Below are 27427 nucleotides of genomic sequence, written 5' to 3'. Positions count from 1 at the left end.
GCTACCACAGACCACACAGCAGCTGCAGACAGAGTCAGGACCAACACTCAGGCCCCCTTTATATGGCATCACTAAAGAGCTCTGGCCTTGGAGTCAGTCAGACCTGAGCTTAGGTCCTTGTTCTGTTGCTTATTCAATCAGTACCTAGGGCAAGAAACTTTCCCTGAGCCTCAGTTTCCTCATCTGTAGAATGGGACTGTTGTGAGAATGACAGAATACATTATTGCTCAGCACTGACACCCAGCAGTGCTCAGGAAGTGCTTTGTGGTCATAGTGAGTGCCACAGATCATGGAAGAGGGGCCATCTGGGAGGGCAACAGATTCTCTGGGCAGAAGTGGGGGTGGGGGTCCCCGCCCAGGATGGGGCCTGCTTCAACCCTCTGGCGTGTAGCAGCTGGGAACTCCCCTCACTCAGTACCTGTCCAGCGGGAGGGGGCACATGAGCAGGGCCACCACGACCTCGGTCATGAAGGAGCTGGCCAGCAGGGAGACGGGCAGCAGGGCCACCTCTCGGGCCCGTGGCTCCTGGATGTGGCTCAGCTGTATGTAGATGCCCTGCATGATCTCGGGGATCTGGAACACAGCCGGGCAGCGTGAGCAAGCCACAGCCGAATGGAGAAGCCAAGGGAGGCATGGGCAGGAGGAAGGAGGTGGGGCAGGCTGGAGGACAGGGGAGAGGAGGGGAGGGAGTGCAGGAGAGCAAAGGGGAGAGAGAGAGAGGCCAGCAGAGCGCCTGCTCCTCCCTGGGAGGGAGCCAGTTTCTCTTTGCCCCCACCCCACACCCCACCAGGTCAGGTGAGCTCTCTCAGGGGTGGCAAGAGAGGAAACCCAAAAGGTTGGCACATCTAGAACTCAGCCACCACCACCTCTGCCCTGCCCCAGGGCTTAGGGGGTTCTGACAAGCTGTGCCCAGTGATGAACAGCCCCGGGGGGCTCCCGGGCCCCAGTGACGGCTCAGCCCTGCCCCCAGGAGGCCTTACCACCTCCAGCGCCCTGTGGCGGTACCACTCCAGCACCGAGCTGAGCGTGACCTCCGAGGCCAGCTGCATGATCTCCCCGGAATCCTTTCCTGGAGCCTCTGAGCCACCTTGCAGCCCTTCCAGGGCTGCCAGCAGCAGGTCCTTTACCTGCTGGGGCCCCAGGAAGTCTCCAAATTCCTGAAACAAAGGTGCAGAGATCATGACACTGATGGGCCACCAGGAGCCAGCAGGAGCCTCACCCAGAGGCACACACAACTGCCCGAGTCCCACGTGCAGAGGCTGGCAGGGGGCCAAGTTGGGACATCATGGTCCCTACACTCAGAACTGGGTGACATGCATCAGGGAGAAGGGAGTCATGGCCAGTGCTGTGGCACAGACCAGAGCAGGAGGGGCACTCAGGATAGGCAGGTGTGACCAGGGAACCTTTCTGCAAAGGGGCCTTGAGCCAGCCTGGAAAGCTGGAAGGGAGGAGAAGGCTTTCGGGGTAGATGGCACTGCCCCTCGTCCCCTCCCCCCGGAAGGCCCTGGGCTGAGGGCAGCAGTCACCGCAATCACGCGCAGGATGTTCTGGCACGGGCTGACGGGGTTGTAGGGCCCCAGGAAACGCTTGTTGCTCTCGTACAGCTCCTTCTTGTTGGTCTCTTCCTTATCTCTGGCTCCTGCAAGAAGAGAACATGCTCAGTGAGGCCTGACCACCCTATTTTTTAAAAACCTTTTGTTAAACATAGATGTAGGAAGTACCCACATCATAAGTAGCCAGCTTGATAAGTGCTCACACAGCGAACATCCCCATGTACCCAGCACCCAGGTCAAGAAGCGGAACCTGATCAGCCCCCCAGGAACCCCTCTCGTGTGCCCCTTTCAGGCACCAACCCCTCCGCAACCCTGGGTAGCCACTATTCTGATTTCCAAACCCCTGGATAGATTTCCTTGCTTTTGAGCTTTGTATAAATGGACACGTGTGCTGTGTTATCCTTTGTATCTGGTGCCTTTCAGTTAACATGATGTGGATGAGGGTCACCCACGCAGTTGCACATCGCATTAGTTCTCTCATTCATTCTCAGTGCTGTGTAATTCTCCATGGCGTGAATACACTACGATTATTTATCTGTTTACTTTTATGGACATTTGGGTTGTTGCCAGCTATTAAGCATCGTGCTTAATACTATGAACATTCTAGCTCGTCTTTTGGTGATTATAGCCACACATTTGTTAGGTTTATACCTAGGAGGAGAATTGCTGGGTCATAGGGTAGGGAGAGGTTCAGCTTCAGGAGACAGCACCAAGCGGATTTCCACAATGGGGAGCCAATTGTGCCCCACCAGTCGTGCGTGCTAGCATTCCCACTGCCCCACGCCAGCTCCCGCCAGCACATACCATTGTCTGTCTATTCCCCTGTTGCCATTCTGGAGGATGTGTGGCAATACCTCTTTTAAACTGCAATCCTCCTACCCTGGCAGTCCCAATCCTCACCTACTTATTTTCCTAAGTACTTGTCCATCATCTGCCTTGCTATGTGTATTACTCGTTGGTTTTTATTCATTGTCTATCTCCTGACAACAAGAAGGGAATCTCACCAAAGGAGGATTATTAATCTCTTTCCTCCACTGCTAGGTCCCCCTAGCCTGGAATGGGGCCTGGCATATGGTGGCTCCATGTTTTCTGTTGAAGGAAATGCATTTCAGACACACTTCCTGAGCCCTTCCTGTGGCCTGGCCTAGGTCCTACCTGGATCTCCTCAAGATATGCAAGACATGGGCTCAAGAGAGGGTCATTGAGGCAGAGCAATCCCACGGGCCAAGTGCATGTGCTGTTGTAAAGCAAGGAGCTTGAGACCTGGAGTCAGGCAGGCCCGGGTTTGCATCCTAGCTCTCTGCTTCCTGCCGTCGCAGGGCCCGGACAAACCACTTCCCCCTTGAGATTAGAACCTAAGACTGTGCGTTTGGCCTTGGGCTACCAGGCAAAATGCAGGATACCCAATTAAATTCAAATTTCACGTAAACAAATAATTTTTAAGTGAAAGTATATCTCAAATATACTAACAAATATTCATCATTTACCTGAAATTCAAATTTAACTGGGTGCCCTATATTTTTTATTTGCCAAATCTGGCCACCCTAATCTGGTCTATACTATTCCTACCTCTAACGCTGATCATTAACGGGGCTTATACCACCTTCGCTCATCACTCAGGGGGCAGGAGTGACCGTGAGCCGTGGGGGAAATCTCCCAGAGACCAAATCTTAGCCCCAAATGCTGGAGATCGAGAAGAATGGGGACACCACAGATCCCAAAAGCCTGGAGGGACGGGGAAAAGGGAACTCTATTTGACAAGTGCCTATAATGTATGGGACTGAGCAGGTCTCTTTACATATACTCTTATAAAATATCTCATTTAATCTTTCAAAAAGCTTGTGAATTATATCTGAGTGTACCCTTTTCATAGATGAGGAAATCTAGGCCCACACGAGCAAAGCACTTGCCTGAGGTCACGCCGCTTAGAAGGGCTATAGCCCGGGCTTACACCCAGGTCACTCTGCCTCCAGATCCAGGGGCGTTTAAAGCACAGTCCAAGGTCCCCTGGTTTGGGGCAGAGTTGGGACTATGGAGAAAGGAAGGAGACAAGTGACAGGTGATACTGCGCCCTCTAGGCACAGTGCCAGCGGGATACCGTTAGCCCACACTACATCACTCGCCCGCTGAAGCTGAGTCCAGGCACGTTCTCCCACCTACAGGCTGTAGCTGCTCCAGATTCTAAGGCAGGACCTGTCCTTTGTTCACTCATTCACTCAGTATTCACTGAGCACCCACCACGTGCCAGGCCCAAGGCTAGACCTGGGGATGCAGCAGTGACCAAGACAAGCCTGCCCTACTCTCACGGGATTGCAGTCTAGTGGGGAAGACAGACAAGAAAACAGGACATCAGGGTTGACGTTGTGTTATGGGACTGAAAATGACAGTCACAAATTAAGCTTGGAGGGATGAGGAGAATCTCCGATAGAAGAAGGATTGCTTAAATCAAAATAGGTTTGTCTGTCCCCTCTGTGGGGACTTGGGCTTCACAGCCGTTTCCACAGTCCCCTCTGACCCTGTGATGGTCCCCCCATCCTGCACCAGTGCCTTGTCGCCAAGGCTCCAGCTGCTTTCTAGGCTGAGCAACTGCCCAGCAGCCTTGCTTCAGAGGCAGCCAATGGGCTTACGTTTTTGCAGCTCCAGGATAGTGTAGAGGATGACGATGCCGTCCAGGGCCTCCCGGCCAATCTCCTCATCAGGATCCCCGACGCGAAGGATGAGCCTCCCCAGCAGGAGCCCCAGTGCCGGGAACCCCGAGGACATCTGTTTGTGTCATAATCTTAGGGATTGAGTCTCACAGGTTTAACAATGCTCTACAGTAAGTGGTGGACGGAGCTGGGTGGTCTGGCCCGGATAGCAGAGCCCTCTGAGGATAGCAAGGGCCACCTGGGAATCCCTCAACAGGTGCACAGGCTCCTTCAGAGCTGGGAAGAGTCTCCCTATGAGCGTCCACCCCTCCCAGGGGCCACTCACAAAGAAAGGCAGAGTCAGAAGCGTGTGGTTCAATACAGAAACATTGCTGTTCACAGCCCGCGCTCGCTCATGGGCCTTCCCAGAGTTCATCCAGGGCCCCAGGGGCTGTAGGGACAAGGGCGAGACTCAGCGCTCCAGGTCAGATGCCAGCCCTGCTGCCAGGTGGCCAGGCCAGCCTTCAGCAACCAGCAGGAAGCTTCCAGAGAGGGCAAAAAGGCCATGCACCACAGCCCTCCCCCATCCTTGGGGCTTAGGGAGAGATGGGGACCAGGAGCTGAGAATAGGACTTACAGACTAGAGGGAAGAAGGAAGTCAGTAAGGAGAGAGAGAAAAGGCTAGAAGAGAGACACAGTGACAAGAATGCAGAGAGCAAGATTACAGGGGTGGCTGTAAGCACTCGGGGCAGCAGTGTACAGAGCAGGGGATAGGGAGGGAGGGAAGAGGCAGGAGCCTGGGGCAAGGCCTGCAAGAGGCACAGGGTCTGAACCCTGGCACATGATGACATCCTGGAGTCAAGTCACTCCTGAGTCCAGCTTCCACTGCTCCTGAGCCATTTTCTCTTCCCCTCCACCCTTCCCCTCTCTCCCACCCACCCCCGCCTCCACACCTCCAAGATGCTCTTCAGCCCAGTGGGAGTGGGGTCCTCAACAAAGAGGGCCTTGAGCAAGGTCTGCAGGGCATCCAGGGTCTGATGGTAAAGCGTCTGTGGACAGAGGACGAGCGAGTCACGAGGGGATCTCTGGGGCAGACACCAGCCCCCGTGAACCCCCGGTGGGGGTCGGTGGGGGAAGAGCTGCTTTCTGGTCCCACCTCTGAGACTAACTTGGTGGGACTTCCCCTCCATCAGCTACAGTTTTCTTATGGATAAATTGGAGTTATTATCCCTGCACTTCCTACCCTAAAGGGGGAGGAGGCAGAGACCCAGCGTTTACTCAGAATCTACCGTGCGTCAGATGAGTACCTGGTGATTCGCACAACTTTATCGTTTTGTCCTCAAATTGTTTTTCTCATTTCACAAATGAGGGAACACTTGTCCAAGGTCACACAACAATGAAATTTCAAGCCATGAGGGGCAAACAAGAGGATGGATGGGGAGATGCTCTAGAACTAAAGAGCTAGATAAATGAGAAGGTCACTCTTCTTTCATTATCTCTGGGGAAGTACTCTGCTTCTTTTTTGAATTGCTACTCCTAGACCCAGATGGGTTTTCCAAGTTGTGCGTTAAGGAAGCCATCTCTCCTCTGCCCAGGCGCCTCATCCATTGGCCATTCCGCAGTCCCAGAATTGTCTTCCGAGTGCAGGCATTATGCGGACTCCAGACTGAGCAGAGGCTTTGAGCTCCTCTGGGAAGACCCTCTCTTCCTTGCCTCCCCGCCTCCTGCCAGCTCCCCAAGTCTGCCTCCCAGGCTTTCATTGTCCAGGCTCCCTGACTCTGCACACACCCCGGAGCCAGTGGTCCTTGGGGTTACACCACAACCACCAAGCAAGCCTCCCTCACCGACTGCCTCCTCCTTCCCTCCCAGCTGCCGTGATGACTGTGCAGCACTGGCCTCTGCTGGCCAGGCCTGGTAGCACATGAGGGCTGCCTGCTCTTCCCAGCAGGCTGGGATGCCCTCCCTGCCTTTCCTCTGGCTCTTCTCTCAGGGCACCACCTCTGGGCCCAAAGCGCTCATGCTGCCCACGTGGCATGGTCTGGCCCCCACCCACCCTCCAGCCTCACTTCCCAGGACTCTTGCCTCGCCACCTGGGCTGCAGCCACGTGCCTCCTTGTCATCCTCGCAGTCACCATGCTGTCTCCGTCCACAGGCCTCTGCTCAGGCTGTTCCCCTGCCTGGAATGCTTTCCCTTCTGCCACCCCCTTCAGCTATTTAGCTCTTCTTTAACCTCTCAGCTCCAGAATCACAACCCCTGACCCCCATCTAGGCCATGTCCCCCATTCCAGGCTCTTTATAGCGAGTACTTCCTGCATTTACCAGTGGTGTGATTTTGCATTTATTTGTATGATTCTTCGATAGCGTCCATCTCCCCGACCCGCGCCCCTATTGTAAGGCTCCTGTACTGAGATCGACATGGAGCAGGTACTCAGTTAACATTTGCTGAATGAAAGGATAAATGAGTGTGCCTCACCCTGGGCTGAAACCCCTCTGCCTAAACCTTCCGCACTGACCCTGGCTGTCCCCTCATCCTGCACGAAGGGTCACCTCCACCCCGCCTCCCTGAACACCCGCAGAGGACTGAAGATGTTCGCATGAGCCCCTGGAGGCTCCACTTCTCCAGGCCTCGCCCCAGTTCCCTGCGGTCTGTCCTCCTAGTGGCTCAGGCCTCCACCGGGCCCCTCCCAATCCTGGCTGCCGCCTCTGCATGCCAACATCTGCCCACATCCCTCTCCTAGAGCAGGGCCCAGAGTGGGCAGGACCCTCCAGACGGGGCGCCTTCATTCCAAAGATTTATTCATTCACCAAATATTTACTGAGTGCCTACTCAGGCCAGGAGACCTGAGTCATATTGCCCAAGGCCGTGCATCTAATGAATAGAAGGTTGAAGATTCCTATCTGCCCCCAGAACATCTGCCCTGAGGACCCCCAGCGGGGCCCCCACCTCACCTGGACAGCCTCGGCCTTGGCCTGGTCTTTCTCCTGCATGGCCTGCACAGAGGGCAGGGAGAACACACTCCGCACGCACGTGCTCACCAGCTCTGACCTCTCCTGCACGCCCAGCGCAGGCTGCTGGTGACTGCGGGAGAGGCAGAGGCAGAGGCATGAGTCAGGGGGCAGCGTGCGGCTAAGGTCGTGGGGCCGGGATGGGGCGCCTGGCTCGGGCTCAACGGCCTGACATTCAGATCCTCAGAAGGACGAGATGAGGTGGGGGCCGGGAAGGGGTGCGGGAGTCAGATGGCCCCAGTTGGGACTGGGCAAAGGTGGGGAGGAGGCATGGGAGCAGCGTTGGGGTGCAGCCGAGAGGCCCCAGGAGAGACAGGTGGTGGTGGAGGGAGAGGGGGACGGGCTGCAGAGTAGGGGAGCAGAGAGAGGGCCGTGGACACCTCAGCTGGGTCAGGGTCTCCATGGCCTGCCGGCGGACAGAGCTTGAGAGGGAATCCAGCGGCTCCTCCTGGATCTGCCTCTGGACAGAGGACCATAGAGGGGCCAATGAGGGCCAGAGCCAAGGCAGACCACCAGGGCCAAGGCTGCCCCTCCTCGCAGGGAGCAGGCCTTGGCCTAGGCAGAGCTCCCTCATCAGCCCCACGTCCTACCTGGCCTCCGGGGGCCGGAGAGCCTGCTTACCACTCAAACCCCATCCTGAGCCCTCCGCTCAAGGCCACCAAAAACACCCTACACCCTAAACAGCTGCAGCCCACATGCATGGCTTAGCAAGAATTGTTTCCATAGCAACCTCATGGCAGGAGGCATATTTGAAGCATGCAACTGTCCCAAAGCAAAAAACACCCTGTGTGGCCCTTGAAAGCTGCCTGATTCATTTTTAAATGTCCTAATTACTACTTCTTTTTTTTTTTTTTTTTTTGAGACAGAGTTTCACTCAGTCGCCTCAGCTAGAGATGCATTATTGTTCACTGTAACCCCAAATGCCCGAGATCAAGCAATCCTCCTGCCTCAGCCTCCCAAGTAGCTAGAACTACAGATGCATGCCACCATACCTGGCTAATTTTTTGTACTTTTTAGTAGAAACAGTGTCTCACTCTTGCTCACGGCTCAGGCTGGTCTCAAACTCCTGAGCTGAAGTGATCCTCCAGCCTTGGCCTCCCAGAGTGCTAGGATTATAGGCATGAGCCACTGTGCCTGGCCTACTTCTCACTTGATCTAGTAAGATGCCCAATAGATGAAGGATATTTTTTTTTCTGTCTCTTTAAGGGATGCAAAGCCAAATATAATTTTAGAAACTTCAGTGGTTATCCCTGCACAATCTATTCTGGTGGTGGATAACTGAGAGGTAACTGTATTTAGCAAAATCATAAGGAAACCCTCTGATATTGCCCACCAGGAGGAATTTCTGGCAAAGTCTATATTGAGTAATAATAACTGCTGCTAGGTGCACATGGCCTTACTTATACTAACCATTGGATTGGGTCCTCCTGACAAGCCAAATCCTCCCAACAAGCCAAAGACACAGGTATTATCACACCCATTTGTGAGGTAAGAGGAGTGAGGCTAGCAGTGAAATAACTTGCCCGAACTCCCTCAGCGTAGGTGGAGGGAAGTTAGAGGTGGAGCTCAGACTCAAGTCCAGGCACGCTGCCTCCTCATCCTGCCCTCTTCCCACCTCAACTCCCCACACCCATCTCATCAGTGGGTGGACTCGGGAAATCTGCCCCCTCCCACCCCACTGCCACAGACCCACATGTGGATCCCGCACCATCATCTTCTTCATCATGGTCTTCTTCTCTCCTTCCATTTCCAGCAGATCCTGGCTCTTCTGGAGGGTGATGATGTTCCCGACCTTGGGGCAGTCGTGGAGGGTAAAAATTCAGGGTGAGAGCCCAGCTGAACCTGGCCCTCGGGGGTCACCCACACCTACAGGCCACGGACACCTGCAGGCAAGCCAGCATCCGCTCAAGAGAAATGGAAGTTCCCACCAGGGGGACCTGGGATATGGGAAAGATTAGGGAAAATTGGGAGGGGGGGAGGCAGACAATCCCAAAGGCCAGCATTTGGAGGAGGACCCAATATGAGGGACTGCACATCCAGTCAGCTAAGGGGGGCAGGAAGGGCCTCAACACCTCAACCTGAGATTCCACCACTAGCAATACTGAGGAGCCCACTAGTATATACGAGTTGGATTAAAGCATTCTGCTGCCTGAGAGAAGAAACACAGTCACCAATGTCCAGTTAATCTCCCAGCTTCCGTTATCTTAGGCAGAAGAAGGAAAAAAAAAAAAGACAAACTACAAAATGAGTAAATTAACGTCATATAATAAAGAAGGAAAAACAAGGTAACCTGATGGAGAGTGTGGTGGGATGGAGATGGCCACCGTTTTCTACTCTTCCTAGCAAGATTCTCCTTGAATCTTGGCTCGTCTGACAACTTGCTTTGACAAACGGGATGCTATGGAAGGGATGCTATGCCAGTTCCTGCTTAGCGCGTAAGGGCAGTGGCAGCTCCAATTTCCCCCCTGGCACCCAGCCACTGTGCTAGCTATGGAATGATGAGAGACCACGTGGAGAGAAGTCTTGGACGATAAAGGGTCATCTTGAATGTTCCAGCCCCCCCTGAGAAATCTCTGTCTATACCATGTGGAGCAGAAGAGCCACCCAGCTAAGCCCAGTCAAACTCACAATCATGAGAAATTGGGCCCCTCTGATCATTACTCCCCTAGCAGCCAGAGCGAACTTCTAAACCACTAAGTTCAGGGTGGTTTGTTAAACAGCAATTGGTAGCTTAAATGCAAGAGTGACAGTGGAGGGATAGCTAATTTAGACCAAATGGTCAGAGAAGGCCTCTCAGAGGGGTTAACGTTTGGGCTGAGCCATAAATGACAAGAGCTAGCTGTGAAGAGCTGTCTGTCTGCCGCCCCAAACTGAAATGTAAGGTCACTAAGTATCCCTAGTGCATGAGACAGTGCCTAGCACATAGTAGTGGCTCAATAACACTTGCTGAATGACAGTGTTGGGGCTCAGAAACCAACACCCCCAAATATGGTGCCTTATCATGCTGACCGGAAGAAGCCTCGAGGTCTCTCAGACCCCACCATCCCCACTGTCTCTTCCAAAGCACAGGATGAAATTGAAGTTCCTTTATCTGCCTAAGATCCATACCTACCAGGGAGAACAACTGCCTTTTCTCCCCCTCCCTGTACCACCGAGAATGTAACCACACCTGGACAGACCCTTTCCCTAGCAAAGAAAACTATTTACAAGATAATCTCTGTTCCCAGATCCACTCATTCTCCCTAGCAATCTTTTGTTGCCCCTAAATGGAATTCTTCTTCCCCCCGCCCCCCAGCCTGCTTTGCCAGGATCCGAGCCCCACTCTGTCTGTGCCCTCAGGATGGTGTGCACAAGCTTCTGGGCCCCAATGAGGGGTGGGCAGCCACTCTGTGTTTCTCCCTATGTACTTATTAACAAGTTTGTATGCCTTTTCTTCAATTAATCTGCCTTTTGTCAGTTGATTTTTCAGTGGGCCAAAGGGAAGTTTCTGCTTGGTCTCTGCAACAGCAATAAAAAAGCCTTCTTTGTGCAGGCGCCATGCTCCGTGCTGTGCATATATTACCCAACGAGGGCCTCGCTTCAACTTCATCGTGCCCATTTTATTGTTGAGAAGAACCTTCCTGGCAGAGGAAGCAAGTGCCAAAGGCCGAGGCAGGAGTGAGTCTGGCATGTGCGAGAGACAGAAAATAGCCAGTGTGCCGAGAGCACGGTGGACAACCAGAAGAGGGCCATGGGATGAGATGAGCCATGGGATGAGATGAGCCATGGGATGAGATGAGCCATGGGATGAGGACAAAGGTCCCAAAGTGCAGGGCCTCTTCATAGTCCCGTCACCCTCGCCCCTACCCAACCCTGCACTGGCCAGGGCCTGGGCTTGTCTCTGTCGCCGCTGGGGGCAGGGTGTCTCGGCCTAGGTAGATTCCCACCGCAGACTCTGCCCACCAACCAGTCTTGCCCACGCTCCATGTGTCACACTCATGGCCGCTGCCTGGTCCGGGCTGCCCCCGCTGGCCCTCACCGAATCCTGCAGATGCTGTCCTTCCCCTGCCGGACCGGCCTTCTCCGGCCTCCCGAGCCTGCTGCATAACCCAGACCTGGGTCAGGCCTAACTGTGTCCTGAAAAAGGCCATTTCTAGCCTTTCTGTCCCTTTCAGAGCCCCTCCTACAATTCATTCAATTATATAAAAAACTTTTATTGAGCATCTACTGCTGGCCAGGCACTGCCTAGATGCTGAGGATACAGCTGTGAATAACAAACCAAAATCCCCTATTGATGGAGGTTGTGTTCTCACGGGGGGTGGGGGAGGGATTGTCGAGGAACGAACAAGAAACCAGATGAATAAGTGAAGCACGTGGTGCATAGATGGTGTCGGGTACTGAGAAAGGAAGAGCTGGGCAGAGACAGGACTGCCAAGGCACTGGGCTGCAGGGTGGGCGGAGCGGGGGTGTCCAGGACAGTCAGCGGGGGTTGGGCAGGAGGCATACCAGAGCCATTTTGTTGCCGTCCTCTCTCTTCTCTGGCACGTTCACCAGGCATGAAGTCACTTCATTGAAGGCTTCTGCATGTCAGTTTCAATGAGGAGAGAAGCGGGTGGGTGAAGACATGGTGTACCTGGGGTGCCATAGTCCCATCTCCCCTCCCCCTCTGGACCCTCCAATCCTCACCCGCCACCCCCAGCAGCCACTTGGAGCTTTTAAAAGTGTAAATCAGCTCATGTCACCTCCCCTCCCTAAAACCCTTCAGTGGTGCCCCATTTCCTTGAGCACGAAGCTGGCATGCTTGCTGGAGCCCAGGACCTTCCAGGCTCAGCCGTACGTCCCACTGTTGTCCCCGAGCTGAGGACACTCTGGCCATGCTGGCCTCCTCCCAACTTCAGGCAAGCTTCCCCTCAGGGCCTGCGCACAGGCGGTTTCCTCTACCGGGCGCTCCCAGCCATACCTCCTTGCCCCACTGGGCTCCCCTGCTCCAGCCTCTGCTCACCTGCACCTGCCACTCCTGACCGAGGCCTCTCCCACCCTTGGGTTAAGTGAGCCCCCCTCCTACCCCCTGTGGTCCTCTTGTGCCCCATCCTGTTCTCTTCTTTTAACAGTTCTCACAATTTATAACTGAACACCTATTCGTTACAGTAGGTATCTGCTGCTTCGTCCCCCCCAAATCTCTGCACCTTTCTTTTGGTGAAAGAGCCCCGTGTTTCCTGTAGGCTACTCTTCCCATGCAGCTCGGTGAGGCTGAATTCTGCAGTACCCACCCACCACGCCCTCTCCAAATGTGGGGGCCTGAGACCCAAGCTTAGCTAACGAGTGTCTCACGCCCCAACACATTGATTGGCCCAGGGATGGAAAACTGGCTGAGCAGGGCCAGTAAAGCCCTGTATGTAACAGGGTGGAGGGGAACACTGAAGGAGAGAGGGTCTTTCTCCTTCTGAGGCCAAGGCCGCTGTGGCCTGGGAGAACCTGCAACTTCAGGGGCATCTTGGCCACCAGCTGCTGCTGGAGGAGGCAGCCAACAGGGAGAAGCAGAGACACTCCAGCAGCTGTGAACACAGCCGGGGCCAAGATCCTAGCTTCTAAATACCATTCTCCACGACAGGAACAAAGCTCCTTGGAGAAATGGCTGATTCTGGGACTTGAGCAGGGGAAGTCCTAGATGAACCTGAGATATCTTGTACCAGACAGCAAGGAAGAGAGCTCAAAGAATGATGGGGACATGTCAAAGGGACACAAAAGCTTGCTTAAAGGGGATTCCACTGGTCAAGTGAAGAAATTTTGAGTGCCACAATAATGATAGCAGTATTACAGCCATTGAATAAACTAAGAAACCATGAGCCCATACTAATATAAATAAATAAATGGATAAATGGAAAGTTTGATGAGAAATGGCATAGTTACTTATTTCCAAGGTACCCTGCCACAAGATTTTATGACACAGGGCTAAATGGTGACTTCAGAGTGGGGAACCTTGGCAGCACCATCCGACTCAAGTGGTGGAAGCGGACACCATCAGTGTGGAGCAAACCAGAGTCAGCAGCCTCCAGAGAGGACTCAGTGGCCTGAATCTCATCAAGGGGAAACGTCGGACCCAAACTCAGCCACATCCTGCAAAAACAGCTGGCCCATCATGTTCTTTTTTCTTTTTTAATGGAAACCGGGTCTTGTTCTTGCTCAGGCTGGTCTTGAACTCCTCACCTCAAGCAATCCTCCCACCTCGGCCCACCAGAGTGCTAGGATTAAAAGCATGAGCCACCATGCCTGGCCATGGCCTGTCATGTTTAAATGCATCAAGGACATGGAAGCCAAGGAAAGGCTGAGAACTGCAGGAGACAGAACAGACTAGACAGAAAAGTACAATGAGTGATTGTGACCTAGACCCTTTTGCTACAGCGAACTAGGAAAATTGGTGGCCTTTGAATGGGGCTTGAGGATTAGATGTCAGCTGTGTGCCAATATTAATTTCATGATTATAATGGTTATATTTTGTCCTTTTTTGTAAGAAAATACACTCTGATATTCAGGGGTTATGGAGTATCATTTGGCAACTTATTCTCAAATGATTGAGAGAAAAAATTGTAATACTATATTTTCAACTTTTCTATAAGTTTTTTTTTAATCATTTAAAAAATATTTATTAAGCACCTACTATATGACCAGCACTGTTCTAGGTGCAGTTGATAAAAATGAGCAAAAGTCTCACTTTTATGGAACTCACATTCTAACAGAATTGGGAGGACAGATAATAATAACTAAAAAATATGCAATGTGCCAGGTGAAGAGAAATACAATGAAGACTACGGTAAGATCTAGATAATAATGCACATTACTATAAGTTTTTATTTTATTTATTTATTTATTGAGAGATGGGGTCTCGCTCCGTTGCCCAGGCTGGAGTGCAGTGGCATAGTCATAGCTCACTACAGCCTTGAACTCCTGGGCTCAAGTGATCTTCCCACCCTAGCTGGGACTACAGGCACACACCACCCACACTTGGCTACATTTTTTTTTGTAGAGACAGGGTCTTGCTATGTTGCCTAGGCTGGTCTCAAACTCCTGGCATCAAGCAATCTTCTTGCTTCAGCCTCCCAAAGTACCGGGATTATAGGTGTGAGCAACCTCACCCAGCCTTATTGTTCTAAAATTTAAAGAAGAATGCAGGAGAAATAGGGGCATTTTCAGAAAAAAAAAAAAAAATTGAAATAGCTTGCCATTAGCAGAATTCACTAAAGGATGCACTTCAGGCAGTTAATAAAAATGAACAAAATTCTTACTTTTATGGAACTCAATCCTAATTAGAAGGTTTGAGATACAATAAACAATGAAGTGAAGGAAAGAGGTTAATATTTGGGTAAATATACGACCATTGACAATATAAAATGTTTATGTAGTTTTAGAAAAAGACAGAATTAAAAGACATTACCATGATAGCATATAAATTGGGGGAAGGGGGTCAAATAGGATGAAAGTGTCCCCAAGTCTTAAACTGTCTAGAAGGAGGATATTTGCATTGATTAATTTGCACTTTGATTAGTTAAATATGTACATTATAGCTTCTAGAGAACAACTAAAAAACTTAATACAGTATATAACTTCCACACAAGTAGAGAAGAAAAAAGGGAAGGAAAAAAAACCCAAAAACCAAAAAGGAGGAGAAAAAGAACCCAAACAAGCAGAACAGGGAACACAAACAGAAAATAGTACATAGATACCCAAATCATCCATAATCACAAGCGTAAGTGGACAATGGTTTGGAAAACACAGTACTACAAAGACAACAAACTTACCCATATTGTTTTTGGGGTTTTTTTTTTTGAAGGGGGGACAGAGTCTCACTCTGTCACCAGGTTAGAGTGCCATAGCGTCAGCCTAGCTCACAGCAACCTGAAATTTCTGGGCTCAAGCAATCCTCCTGCCTCAGCCTCCTGAGTAGCTGGGACTACAGGCATGTGCCACCACACCCAGCTAATTTTTCTATTTTTAGTAGAGACGGGGTCTGGCTCTTGCTCAGGCTGGTCTGGAACTCCCGACTTCGAGCGATCCTCCTGCCTCGGCCTCCCAGAGTGCTAGGATTACAGGTGTGAGCCACTATGCCCGGCCTACTTATTCAAATTGATCTATAGATTCAGTAATCTCTCAATGAAAAGCCCAGCAGGTTTTCATATGATTTTAGTTTGTGGAAATTGACAAGCTGTTTCTAGAATCTATGTGGAAAACCAAAGCACCTAGAACAGACAATTCTGAGGAAGAACAAAGTTGGAGGACTTACACTACTAAATATCAAGAGTTACTATAGTTGGGTGCAGTGTCTCACGCCTGTAATCTCAGCACTTGGAGAGGTGGAGGCCAGAGGATCATTTGAGCCCAGGGGTTCAAGACCAGCCTGGGCAACATAGCAAGACTCCCTGTCTCTTAAAAAGAGAGAGAGAGAGAGAGAGAGGGTTATCCTAAAATCTAGTAATTAAGACATCAGTTAAGGATAGACAAATAATTAAAGGAACGGAAAGAGTCCAGAAATAAACCTACACATATATAGTCACTTGATTTACATCAAAGTTGACACCGCAGTTCAGTGGAGAAAGCATGGTCTTTTCTATAAATGATCTGGACCAATTAGACATCCATATAGGGGGAAAATATGAACCTTAAGCCCCTCTCTCACACTGTTTTCCAAAATTAATACAAGATGTGCTCACTTCAACAGCACATATACTAAAATTGGAACAATACAGATAAGATTGGCATGGGCCCTGCACAAGGATGACATGGAAATTTGTGAAGTGTTCCATACTTTAAAAAAATACAATATGCATCATAAACGTCATATGAAAGACAAAACAATAAAGCTCTTAGAAGTATAAGGAACTATTTTTCAAAATCATTGAGTACGCAAAGATTTCTTAAGCAGGAAACAAAAAGCAATAGCCAAAACAAACAAACAAAAAAGATAAATTGAGTTCCTTTAAAATTAGCAACTTCTAGGCCGGGCGCGGTGGCTCACGCCTGTAATCCTAGCTCTTGGGAGGCCGAGGCGGGCGGATTGCTCGAGGTCAGGAGTTCAAAACCAGCCTGAGCAAGAGCGAGACCCCGTCTCTACTATAAATAGAAAGAAACTAATTGGCCAACTAATATATATAGAAAAAATTAGCCGGGCATGGTGGCACATGCCTGTAGTCCCAGCTACTTGGGAGGCTGAGACAGAAGGATCGCTTGAGCCCAGGAGTTTGAGGTTGCTGTGAGCTAGGCTTACGCCACGGCACTCACTCTAGCCTAGGCAACAAAGCAAGACTCTGTCTCAAAAAAAAAAAAAAAAAAAAAAAATTAGCAACTTCTGTTTCTCAAAAGCCTGCATCAAGCCATAGACTTGGAGAGAACAGTCAAAATACATACATCTGATGTCAAGAGTGAAAGCTCTTGCCGGGCGCGGTGGCTCACGCCTGTAATCCTAGCACTATGGGAGGCCAAAGTGGGCAGATCCTTTGAGCTCAGGAGTTCGAGACCAGCCTGAACAAGAGCCAGACCCCATCTCTATTATAAATAGAAAGAAATGAATTGGCCAACTAATATATATAGAAAAAATTAGCCGGGCATGGTGGCACATGCCTGTAGTCCCAGCTACTGGGGAGGCTGAGGGCAGCAGGATCGCTTGAGCCCAGGAGTATGAGGCTGCTGTGAGCTAGGCTGACACCAGGGCACTCTAGCCTGGGCAACAGAGTGAGGCTCTGTCTCAAAAAAACAAAAAAAGAGTAAAGCTCTTGCCCCTCTAACATTTGCTGAAAAACCACTGACATGAGGCAGATTGATTAAGAAGAGGAAAAAGTTACAAGTTTATTTTAATGTGTGCACAGAGGAACCCTCAGAATGAAGACTCAGCTCCCCAGCGGGGTTCAGAAGTGGGGTTATACGCCTTGCTGGTGAAATGGGTTATAGGAGGGGAAAAAGGAGGACTTCTGTTCAGGGGCAATCATGAGTTACTAGGGAGGTTGAATGGATGCAGAATGAAGATTAACTTGTAAATAGTTCTCTTTGGAATTTAAATGGATCTGAGAGAGGGGATATTACCTTCTTAAAGAGTCTATTCAAGGGCTACTTCTGGGGTGCCCCTCTGTCCAGGAGTGTATAATAAAGCCACATGGTTTGGCCCCCACTCTTTCTCCCTGTCTGTCTGTCTGTCTGTCTTTTCGCTGCCGCTGAAAAACCTTACATTTGGTGCCGAAACCAGGAGGGGAGTCTTGGCTGTGCCAGCCCGTGGTCACGCCGTCCCCTCTTGTGTCTTCCAGACTTCGGACCGAACCTCCACCGGACGCCAGTCGACCAATTAGCCTTGGTAAGTCCCTCTGCCCTTGTGTTCCTAGCCCAATGAGTCCATTCCATGCTCTCTGTCCATAAAACCTTGGGCCCAAGTCAGAGATCCTCCATCCATAAGGCCCTGAGTGCCCCAGGGACGCCTGATCCACTCAGTCGGTCCTCTCCAAGGCTCAGAGCCTTCTCTCCAAGGCCTGATCGGTGACCTGGGACGCCGGCTCCCGATCTTGTCCTCCCCTCACTGGACTAGGACACCATGGGCAGTCAACCCTCCAAAATCAAGTCTAACACGCCTCTGGGCTGTCTCTTAGCCAGCCTCAAGTCTGATATTCGGCCCAAGCAACTTGTTCTCTATTGTAACACCGCCTGGCTGATGTACAAATTAGACAATGGGTCACAATGGCCTAAAAACGGGACTTTCAATTTCAAAATCTTACAAGATCTTGATAACTTTTGTCACCGACATGGCAAATGGTGGGAGATCCCTTATGTCCAGGCTTTCTTCTACCTGCGCCCCCGTCCTTCCCTCTGTCAGACCTGTGACCCGTCACAAATCCTCCTTGCTGAGTCCTCCGCCGTCCTTGGCCTCTTCCACCTCTCAGCTGAAAGACCCGTTAGATACCTCTTCCGCCTTCTCTGACCCGCCTGGCTCCCTTCCCTCTCCCCCTGTTCATCCTCCACCATATCTAGGTCCTCCTCCTCCTCCTAGTGCCCCACCGTCCTCTGCTACTGCTTGCGCTGGCTCTCTGCCAACGTCCCCTGTTAGTCACCAACCTTGATCCCACGCAGGACCCTCAGGCCAAACCTTCTCTGTCCCCTGGGAGAGGTAGCCAGTCCCAAAGAGGTCGTGCGCGTCCATGTTCCCCTCTCTCTTTCTGATCTCTCTCACATTGAAAAGCGTTTAGGCTCCTTTTCTAACGACCCCACGGCCTACACCAAAGAGTTCCGCTATCTTACACAAGCGTATGATTTGACCTGGCCTGACATTTTTGTTATTCTGGCCTCTGCTCTTACTACTGATGAAAAGGAACGTGTCTGGACAGCGGCTAAGCGACATGCCGACCAAGTCCATCTAACGGACAGCACCATGCAGGTCGGGGCCGAGGCTGTCCCACGCAATGAGCCAGGGTGGGAATACCAGCCAGACACCCCCCCCCCCCGGCCGAGATGGTGGCACCTGCCGAGATCGCATGCTGCAATGCGTTCTTGCTGGTCTCCAGGCCGCTGCCCATCGGGCTGTTAATTGTGATAAGCTTAGAGAAATCACTCGGAAGCCAGATGAAAATCCCGAGGCCTTCCTCAGCCACCTTACGGGTGCTCTCATCCATTATACCCGCTTAGACCCCACTTCCCCAGCAGGGGCACCGACCTTGCAACTCACTTTATCACTCAGTCCTCCTCTGACATTAGACACAAACTTAAAAAGGCAGAAGGCCCTCAGACCCCCATCCGAGACCTGGTGAACATGGCATTTAAAATCTTTAATTCCCGAGATAAACAGGCAGAGGCCCAAAGGAAAGCCCATGCCCACCAAAAGGCACACCTGCAAGCCCAAGCCTTGGTTGCAGCCCTGCGGCCGGCGAGGCCTGAAAGGCCATCGACCTCATCTAAAGCAACCAGCCGCACTCTGCCGGGCACCTGCTTCAAGTGTGGTAAGGAAGGCCACTGGGCCAACCGGTGCCGGAAGCCATGTCAGCCCACTGAACCTTGTCCGGCTTGCAGTCAAGAGGGACACTGGAAGAGTGATTGCCCCTTGAGACAAAGGTCCGGAGGGTCAGTCCTTCCACCCCCAGACCTGCCATTGACGGTTTGGGGCTTGGCTGCAAAAGACTGACAAAGCCCCATTTCTGTGACCCAGATCACCCATGCTGAGCCCAGGGTAACAATCAAGATATCGGGTAAGACAGTGTCCTTTCTGGTCAACACGAGGGGCTACCTACTCTGTCCTGCCTTCAGGCCCTACTTATCCTTCCCAGGTGTCAGTTATGGGTATTGACGGCAATTCTTCATGGCCCCCCACTACCAGTCCCCTAACCTGTCTAATAGATGACCGTCCCATCACCATTCCTTCCTTATCAAGTCCTCACCCAACCTTTGGGCTCCTGGAGCCCACCCACCTGTACTCCAGTGGCTTATTTAGCCAAACAACTACACACCATGGTCTGTGGCTGGCCGCCTTGCCTTAGGGCACTGGGCGCGGTAGCCTCTACCCAGAAAAGCACTAAAGCTTTCCCTAGGGCAGGATCTACATGTCTTTTCATACCCTCGCCTTCCTAAACTCCTGAAATGGTCCCTCGATTAACTCTATAGGTGAGTCTGAATTCAGGTGGCTTCTCTCAGGGCCCCGGGGAAGAGGAGCCATCTGTTTACCTGCCATGATGGGTCTCAGCTTGGCCTCTTCCATTTCGGCCTTAGAGCTAGCGACAGGTGCCCTGGGCCACAGTGTTATTTCTGCCCAAGATTTTACAGATCTGCTAACGGCCAGAAAAAGAGAAACCTGCCTTTTCCTTCGTGAAGAATGCCGCTGCTATGTCAGCGAATCAGGCCTTGTGGAGCAGAACACAGACAAGCTCACCAACCTGAGTGAAGACCTGCACAACCGCCACCACTAGGATATATTCCCCTTCGGCTGGATGCAGTCCCCTTTGGCTACCTACCTATTACCACTAATAGGACCTGTTGCCATCATCTGCCTAATCTTTCTGTTTGTTCCCTGTCTTATACAGTTCCTCCAGCGCCACCTACAAGAGCTGTCACGAGTGGCAGTAAACCAACTACTTCTTCCGTATTCTCCACTACCAACCACCCCTCCACCAGCCGACCCTGGCCTATAGCCCCTAACTACGCCCCCTCCTAGCAGGAACTAGTCAGAAAGAACGGAGCCCATCATAACCAAAAGGCCGGAATGTAAGGCTGGTGGTGGAACCCTCTCCCCTTCCCTAGATAAAAAAAAAAGAGAGAAAAGGCTCACCAGACCCCCAAGGACAAAACTGCCAGGCCCAGGAACCACCCCCAGATTTGCACCTGGATAAGAACATTTCTGCTCCTGGATTCCACAAATACCTCCAGCCCCTCCTATTTCTCCACAACCACCCAAGGTCTCGATGGAAAATCCCCAGCTGGTCCCACCACAAGTCCCTAGCTTCACCCAAATGGTATAAAAGGCCTCAGCCCCTTCAAACGGCAGGGACTTCAGGGCACCCCCCCTTGGGGCCCCAGAACCTCGTCCAGGAGTGTATAATAAGGCCACATGGTTTGGCCCCCACTCTTTCTCTCTGTCTGTCTTTTCTTTTTGCCGCCGCCAAAAAACCTTACAATAATATGCTGAAATAAAAGAAAGAAAAAACTTTTTTAAAAAGGGTCCATTCAAGTGTGGTCACATTCCTGGTCTTACTGGGAGGTTAAGAAAAGAACAATTGTTCTCCTAGATGGTTCTGGATCTCAGGCAGATAAAAAAAAAAAAAAAAACTCAGTGGGTAGTGGCTCCCACCTGTAATCTTAGCACTTTAGGAGGCCAAGGTAGGAGGATTCCTTGAGTTCAGGAGTTTGAGACCAGCCTGAGCAAAAACAAGACCCTGTCTCTACAAAAAACAGAAAAATTAGCTGGGCTTGGTGGTACACACCTATAGTCCCTGATACTTGGGAGGCTGAGGCAGGAGGATGGTTTGAGCCCAAGAATTTGAGGTTGCAGTGAGTTATGCTGATACCACTGCATTCTGGCCTGGCTCTGGCAGCAGAGTAAGTCTCTGTCTGGGAAGGAAGGAAGGAAGGAAGGAAGGAAGGAAGGAAGGAAGGAAGGAAGGGAGGGAGGGAGGGAGGGAGGGAGGGAGGGAGGGAGGGAGGGAGGGAGGGAGGGGAAGGGAGGGAGGGAGGGAGGGAGGGAGGGGAAGGGAGGGAGGAAGGAAGGAAGGAAGGAAGGAAGGAAGGAAGGAAGGAAGGAAGGAAGGAAGGGAGGGAGGGAGGGAGGAAGAAAGAAAAAGAAAGAAAGAAAGAAAGAAAGAAAGAAAGAAAGAAAGAAAGAAAGAAAGAAAGAAAGAAAGAAAGAAAGAAAGAAAGAAAGAAGAAAGAAGGAAGGAAGGAGAGGGAGGGAGGGAGGAAGGAAGGAAAAGAGAGAGAAAGAAAGAAGAAAGGAAGGAAGGAAGGAGGGAGGAAAGAAGAAAGAAAGAAAGAAAGAAAGAAAGAAAGAAAGAAAGAAAGAAAGAAAGAAAGAAAGAAAGAAAGAAAGAAAGAAAGAAGAAAGAAGGAAGGAAGGAGAGGGAGGGAGGGAGGGAGGGAGGGAAGAAGGAAGGAAGGAAGGAAAAGAGAGAGAAAGAAAGAAGAAAGGAAGGAAGGAAGGAAGGAGGGAGAAAAGAAAGAAAGAAAGAAAGAAAGAAGAAGAGAAGAGAAGAGAAGAGAAGAGAAGAGAAGAGAAGAGAAGAGAAGAGAAGAGAAGAGAAGAGAAGAGAAGAGAAGAGAAGAGGACAGAGAGGGAGGGAGGAAGGAAGGAATGAATGAATGAATTTGAACAATCTGTGGGGTAGGGTCAGAGAGACCTTGTTGCTTCTTTAGTCAATCCAGTATGTCAAAATGCCATATTTTGGGGTAAAATATTTCTAATTTCCTTCACTAACAAAGAAATCATATCTGGATTACATAAAGAACTCCCACAAGTCAATAAGAAAAAGAGGCCAAGGAGAGGCTGTTTTCAATTTTTAAGGCCACCCCAATTTTTAAAAATTAACAAGAACAGGCACTATAAAAAAGATACACAAATTGCTAATAATCACATGAAAAGATGCTTAATATCACTAGTTATCCAGACTGGTATTAGAACCACAATGAACTCTCACTAGACACTCTCCAGAATGACTAAAATTTTTATTTTTTAATTTTTAATTTTCTACTGGAGATGGTGTAACAGAGGCAAAGTTCCAAAAAAGGGCAACAAAATGTTTTAAGAGTTGTCTTTTTGAAACCTCCCACCCTTTTGGGGAATTAAAACTTGCATTCCATCTGAGGCCAGTGATCACAGGGAAAGACAAATGCTCTTTGCTGTTTTTCTCTGTTATTTTGAAAAAGGATTGTCCTCACAAGGTCACAGTCACTGGAGATAAGGCCACAATGGTCCAAGACCGAAAACACCGATTATAGCTCAGCAACAATAGCCTCTGAAGTGGTGGCATGGAACACTGGTCAAGCAGGCCTGAGTCCTATTGCAGAAATCCCCCTTTTAAAAATCCCTGTATTTCTGCTTGAAGACAGGATGGTCTTTGAAACGCCAATTCATCATCCTCCTCATTTGCCGGCAAATTAATAACTCTTAACCTTTTCCTCAAACTACTCATCCTCATTCTTTGTTCTCACTGATTCAGCTTCAGGGACAAGTACTGAACTTTCGGTAACAATGGGGTCTTCCTATGTTGCCCAGGCTGGTCTCAAACTCTTGGGCTCAAGTGATCCTCCTACCTCAGTATCCCAAGTAGCTGGGACCACAAGCAGGTGCCACTGTGCTGGGCTTAAGCTTTTTTAAACCGACAATACCAAATGTTGATGAGAATGTGGAACAACAGAAATTCTCACATTGTGAAAGGGTAAATTAATTCAATCACTGATATGGTTTGAATATTTGTGTCCCCTCCCAAATTCATGTTGGCACGTACTCTCCAGTGCAACAGTATCAAGAGGTAGGGCCTTTAGGACTGCAGTCCCCAGCCCCCTAACCGCGGACCAGTACTGGTCCATGTCCTGTTAAAAAGGAGGTAGCACAGCAAGAGGTGAGTGGCAGGTGAGGGGGTGGAGCTTCGTCTGTATTTGCAGCCACTCCCCATCACCAGCATCAGCACCTGAGCTCCGGCTCACTTCAGATCAGCCACAGCATTAGATTCTAATAGGAGCCTGAGCCCTACTGTGAACTGCACATGGGAGGGACCTAGGTTGCGTGCTCCTTATGAGAATCTAACGCCTGATGGTCTGAGGTGGAGCTGAGGTGGTGATGCTAGCACCGGGGAGCAGCTGCAAATACAGGTTATCATTAGCAGAGAGCTTGCATTATGGTGAGTTTTATAATTATTTCATTACATGTTACAATATGATAATAATAGAAATAAAATGCACAATAAATGTAATGTACCTGAATCATCCCAAAAGTATTCCCCCACCCCCTGCAGTGGGTGGAAAAATTGTCTTCCGTGAAACCAGTCCCTGGTGCCAAAACGGTTGGGGACTGCTGCTTTAGGAGGTGACTAATGGGATTAAAGCCTTTATAAAAGAGGCTTCCCACAGCGTTCAGTCCCTCTTTGCCCTTCCACCTTCCACCATGTGAGGATGCAGCAAGAAGGTCCTCCCCAGACACTGAACACTGGCGCCTTGATCTAGGACTTCCCAGCCTCCAGAACTGTGAGAAATAAATTTCTGTTGTTTATAAATTACCCAGTTTCAGGTATTTTGTTATAGCAGCACAGACAGTTTAAGACTACCCCTTTGCAAAATTATTTGGCAACATGTCCTAAAGCTATAAATATGCCTACACTATGATCCAGAAATCCCACTCTTAGATTAAGTGTATCTATGTACCAAAAGTCACATACAAAAATGTTCACAGCAACTTTACTAACAATATCCAAAAAGTGGGAATAATTCTAATGTTTATCAGCAGAAGAATGAATGAAAAATTGTGGTATATTCATACAATGGAATAATACAGAACAATAAAAAATAATCCACTGATACATGCAACAATATGGGTGAAACTGACAGATACGTTTTACTAAAGCCAGAGGCAAAACGGTAAATTCCTTATTATTCTATTGACAATAAGCTCAAGAAACTAGTCTATGGTGATACAAGTCAGAAGAATTGTTACCTCTCGGACAGTGGTTATCAACCAAGGACAATCTTGCCCCCCAAGGAACATTTGGCAGAGTCTAAAAACATTGTGGTTTTCACAACTTGGGGGTGACAGTGGGAGGTTTCTGGTAGCATCTACTGGGTAGAGTCCAAGGATGATGCATCTTACAAGGCTTAGAACAGCACACACACACACACACACAAAGAATTAGCCAATACAAAATGTTAATAATGCCAAAGTCAAGAAATCTTGTTCCAGGAGAAGGGATATGGACCACAAGGGAGCACAGGGAAACTTCCAGGCTGCTAAAAAAGATCTATATCTTGATCTGAATGGCAGTTACCAGAATGTATACTTAGGCAAATATTCATTAAGCTGTACACTTGAAATTAATAGAGCACTTTACATATTTTACTGATACATGTTAGACCTCAAAAAAATTTTTATAATCCTAGCACTTTGGGAGGCCGAGGTGGGAGGATCGCTCAAGGTCAGGAGTTCAAGATCAGCCTGGGAAAGAGTGAGACCTCGTCTCTACTAAAAATAGAAAGAAATTAAATGGACAACTAAAAATATATAGAAAAAATTAGCCAGGCATGGTGGCACATGCCTGTAGTCCCAGCTACTCAGGAGGCTGAGGCAGAAGGATTGCTTGAGCCCAGGAGTTTGAGGTTGCTGTGAGCTAGGCTGATGCCATGGCACTCTAGCCCAGGGAACAGAGCAAGACTCTGCCTCAGGAAAAAAAAAAAAATTTAAAAGACTATTGAAACACAATTTGAATTTGTGAAATAAATTGACACAATTTGAAAATAAATTTTTTAAATACAAATGAACAATAATCCCCTGTAAAAAGCAAAGATTGACCCTGAATAGCCAAAACAATCTTGAAAGAAGAACAAAATTGGAGGAATCATACATTCTGATTTCAAAACTTGCTACAAAACTATTGTAATCAAAACAGTGTGATATGGGCATAAGGACAGACATAGAGACCAATGAAATAGAACAGAGAACCCAGAATGAACCCTCACATATAAGGTCAATTTATTTTTGACAAAGATGCTATAACCATTCACCGAAGAAAGGACAGTTTTTTCAACAAATAGTGCTGGTAAAACTGGATAACCACTTGCAAAAGAATGAAGTTGGTATATGTGGTCCCTGCAGTAGTCAAAATCAGGGAGACAGAGATGCTGGTTGCCAGGGAATAGGGGAGGGTAAAGAGCTTCAGTTTCATAAGATGAAAAGAGTTATAGAGACATGATAGTGGTATCGGTTGCACAACATTATGAATATCTCTAATACCACTTATTTTTAACTGTACACTTAAAAATGGTTAAAAATTGTAAATTTAATGTAAAGTGCATTTTACCATAACAGAAATGGGGAGGTGGGGAATTTTTTTAATTAAAAAAATGGAATATAGCCAAAGCTATTGAATCACACACTTTAAATGGGTGAATTATATGGTTTGTGAATTGTATCATAATAATAACTGAACACCATGTGCAAAATAAATGAAGTTGGATCCCTACCTCACACTATATACAAAAATTAAGTCAAGGTCATTCACAGTGGCTATAATCTCAGCACTTTGGGAGGCCAAGGTGGGAGGATCTCTGGAACTCAAGAGTTTGAGACCATCCTGGGGAACTTAGTGAGACCTAGTCTCTACCAAAAAAAATTTTTTTTAAAAATTAGCCAGGTGTGGTGGTGCTCACCTGTAGTCCTAGCTACTCAAGAGGCTAAGGCAAGAGGATCACTAAAACCCAGGAGTTCAACGTTACAGCAAGCTATGATTGAGCCACTGCACTCTAACCTGGGCAACAGAGTGAGAATCTGTCTCTAAAACACAAACGAACAAATAAATAAATAAATATTAACTCAAAATGAATCAAAGATCTAAAAGTAAGAGTTAGGCCACGTGCAGTGGCTCATGCCTATAATCCTAGCACTTCAGAAGGCTGAGATGGAAGGATCACTTGAGGCCAGTCATTCGAGACAAGCCTGGGCAATAGCAAGACCCTATCTCTACAAAAAACAGAAAAATTATCCAGGCATGGTGATATGCACCTATAGTCCTAGCTACTTAGGAGGCTGAGGCAGGAGGATCACTTAAGCCCAAGAATTTGAGGTTGCTGTGAGCCAGAGCAACAGAGTAACACTTTGTCTCAAAAAATAAAATAATAAAAAAATAATAAAATAAAGAAAACATAAGCATAAATCTTCAGGACCTTGGTTAAGGCAATGGTTTCTTTAAACATGACACTAAAAGCACAAACAATAAAAGCAAATTTAAATATTAATTAAATAAATTAGAAATTATTAAAATTAAAAACTTTTATGTTTCAAAGGATACTATCAAGAAAGTGAAAGGACAACCCACAGGATTGGAGAAAATATTAGCAAATCATATATCTGATAAGGGACTTTAATCCAGTGTACATAAAGAATGCTTACAACCCAATTATAAAAAGACAAACAACCAATTTTTTAAATGGGCAAAAATGAAAAATGATAAAACGAATTGACATTTTTCCAAAGCAAATACACAAATGGTCAATAAATGCATATGAAAAAATGCTGAAAATCATTAGCCAGGGAAACAAATCAAAACCATAATGAGATACCACTTCATACCCACTGGGATGGCTCTGATAAGACTGACAGTAACAAGTGTTGATGAGGACATGGAGAAACTGGAATCCTCGTACCCTGCTGACGGAAGTGAACAATGGCACAGCTGCTGTTGAAAACAGTCTAGCAGTCCCTCAAACAAACATATAATTACCATATGACGCAGCAATACCACTCCCACGTTCATACCACAGAGAAACCAAAACATATCTACACAAAAACTTGTACCTGAATGTTTAGAGTAGCATTATTTAAAATAGCCAAAAGACAGAAACAACCCAAATGGCAATCAACTGACATAAGCAAAATGTGGTACGTCCATAGAGTGAAATATTATTCAGCCATAAAAAGGGATGAAGGATCGATACATGCTACAACATGAATGAACCTTGAACACATTCTGCTAAGCGAAAAAAGCCAATCACAAAAGACCACATATTACATGATTCTATTCATAAAGTGTCCAAAACAGAAAAGCTATAGAG

General features: G+C 48.8%; 1 protein-coding gene and 1 non-coding gene across 4 annotated transcripts in view; one reads left to right on the top strand and one right to left on the bottom strand.

The window, feature by feature from the left end:
- Window positions 1-27427, bottom strand: part of MROH7 (maestro heat like repeat family member 7) — a 69017-nt gene that overhangs the window by 22492 nt on the left and 19098 nt on the right. For all 3 annotated transcript variants that reach the window (XM_075998577.1, XM_075998575.1, XM_075998576.1), the window contains 10 exons: window positions 11672-11745; window positions 8895-8978; window positions 7567-7646; window positions 7130-7259; window positions 5134-5229; window positions 4527-4631; window positions 4181-4316; window positions 1527-1639; window positions 981-1157; window positions 419-573 (listed from right to left, as the gene is read on the bottom strand). In XM_075998577.1, the coding sequence (XP_075854692.1) occupies window positions 419-573; window positions 981-1157; window positions 1527-1639; window positions 4181-4316; window positions 4527-4631; window positions 5134-5229; window positions 7130-7259; window positions 7567-7646; window positions 8895-8978; window positions 11672-11745 (1150 nt within the window). The remainder of the gene's footprint in view (window positions 1-418; window positions 574-980; window positions 1158-1526; window positions 1640-4180; window positions 4317-4526; window positions 4632-5133; window positions 5230-7129; window positions 7260-7566; window positions 7647-8894; window positions 8979-11671; window positions 11746-27427) is intronic.
- On the top strand, window positions 15863-15969 carry LOC142869721 (U6 spliceosomal RNA). Its single transcript, XR_012918294.1, has one exon. It is a non-coding gene; the product is annotated as a U6 spliceosomal RNA (small nuclear RNA).

The sequence above is a fragment of the Microcebus murinus genome, chromosome 2 (assembly GCF_040939455.1).
Source record: "Microcebus murinus isolate Inina chromosome 2, M.murinus_Inina_mat1.0, whole genome shotgun sequence".
Taxonomy (NCBI): domain Eukaryota; kingdom Metazoa; phylum Chordata; class Mammalia; order Primates; family Cheirogaleidae; genus Microcebus; species Microcebus murinus.
The sequence above is the reverse complement of the archived record's forward strand: the minus strand, read 5'-3'. Positions and strand labels throughout refer to the sequence as shown.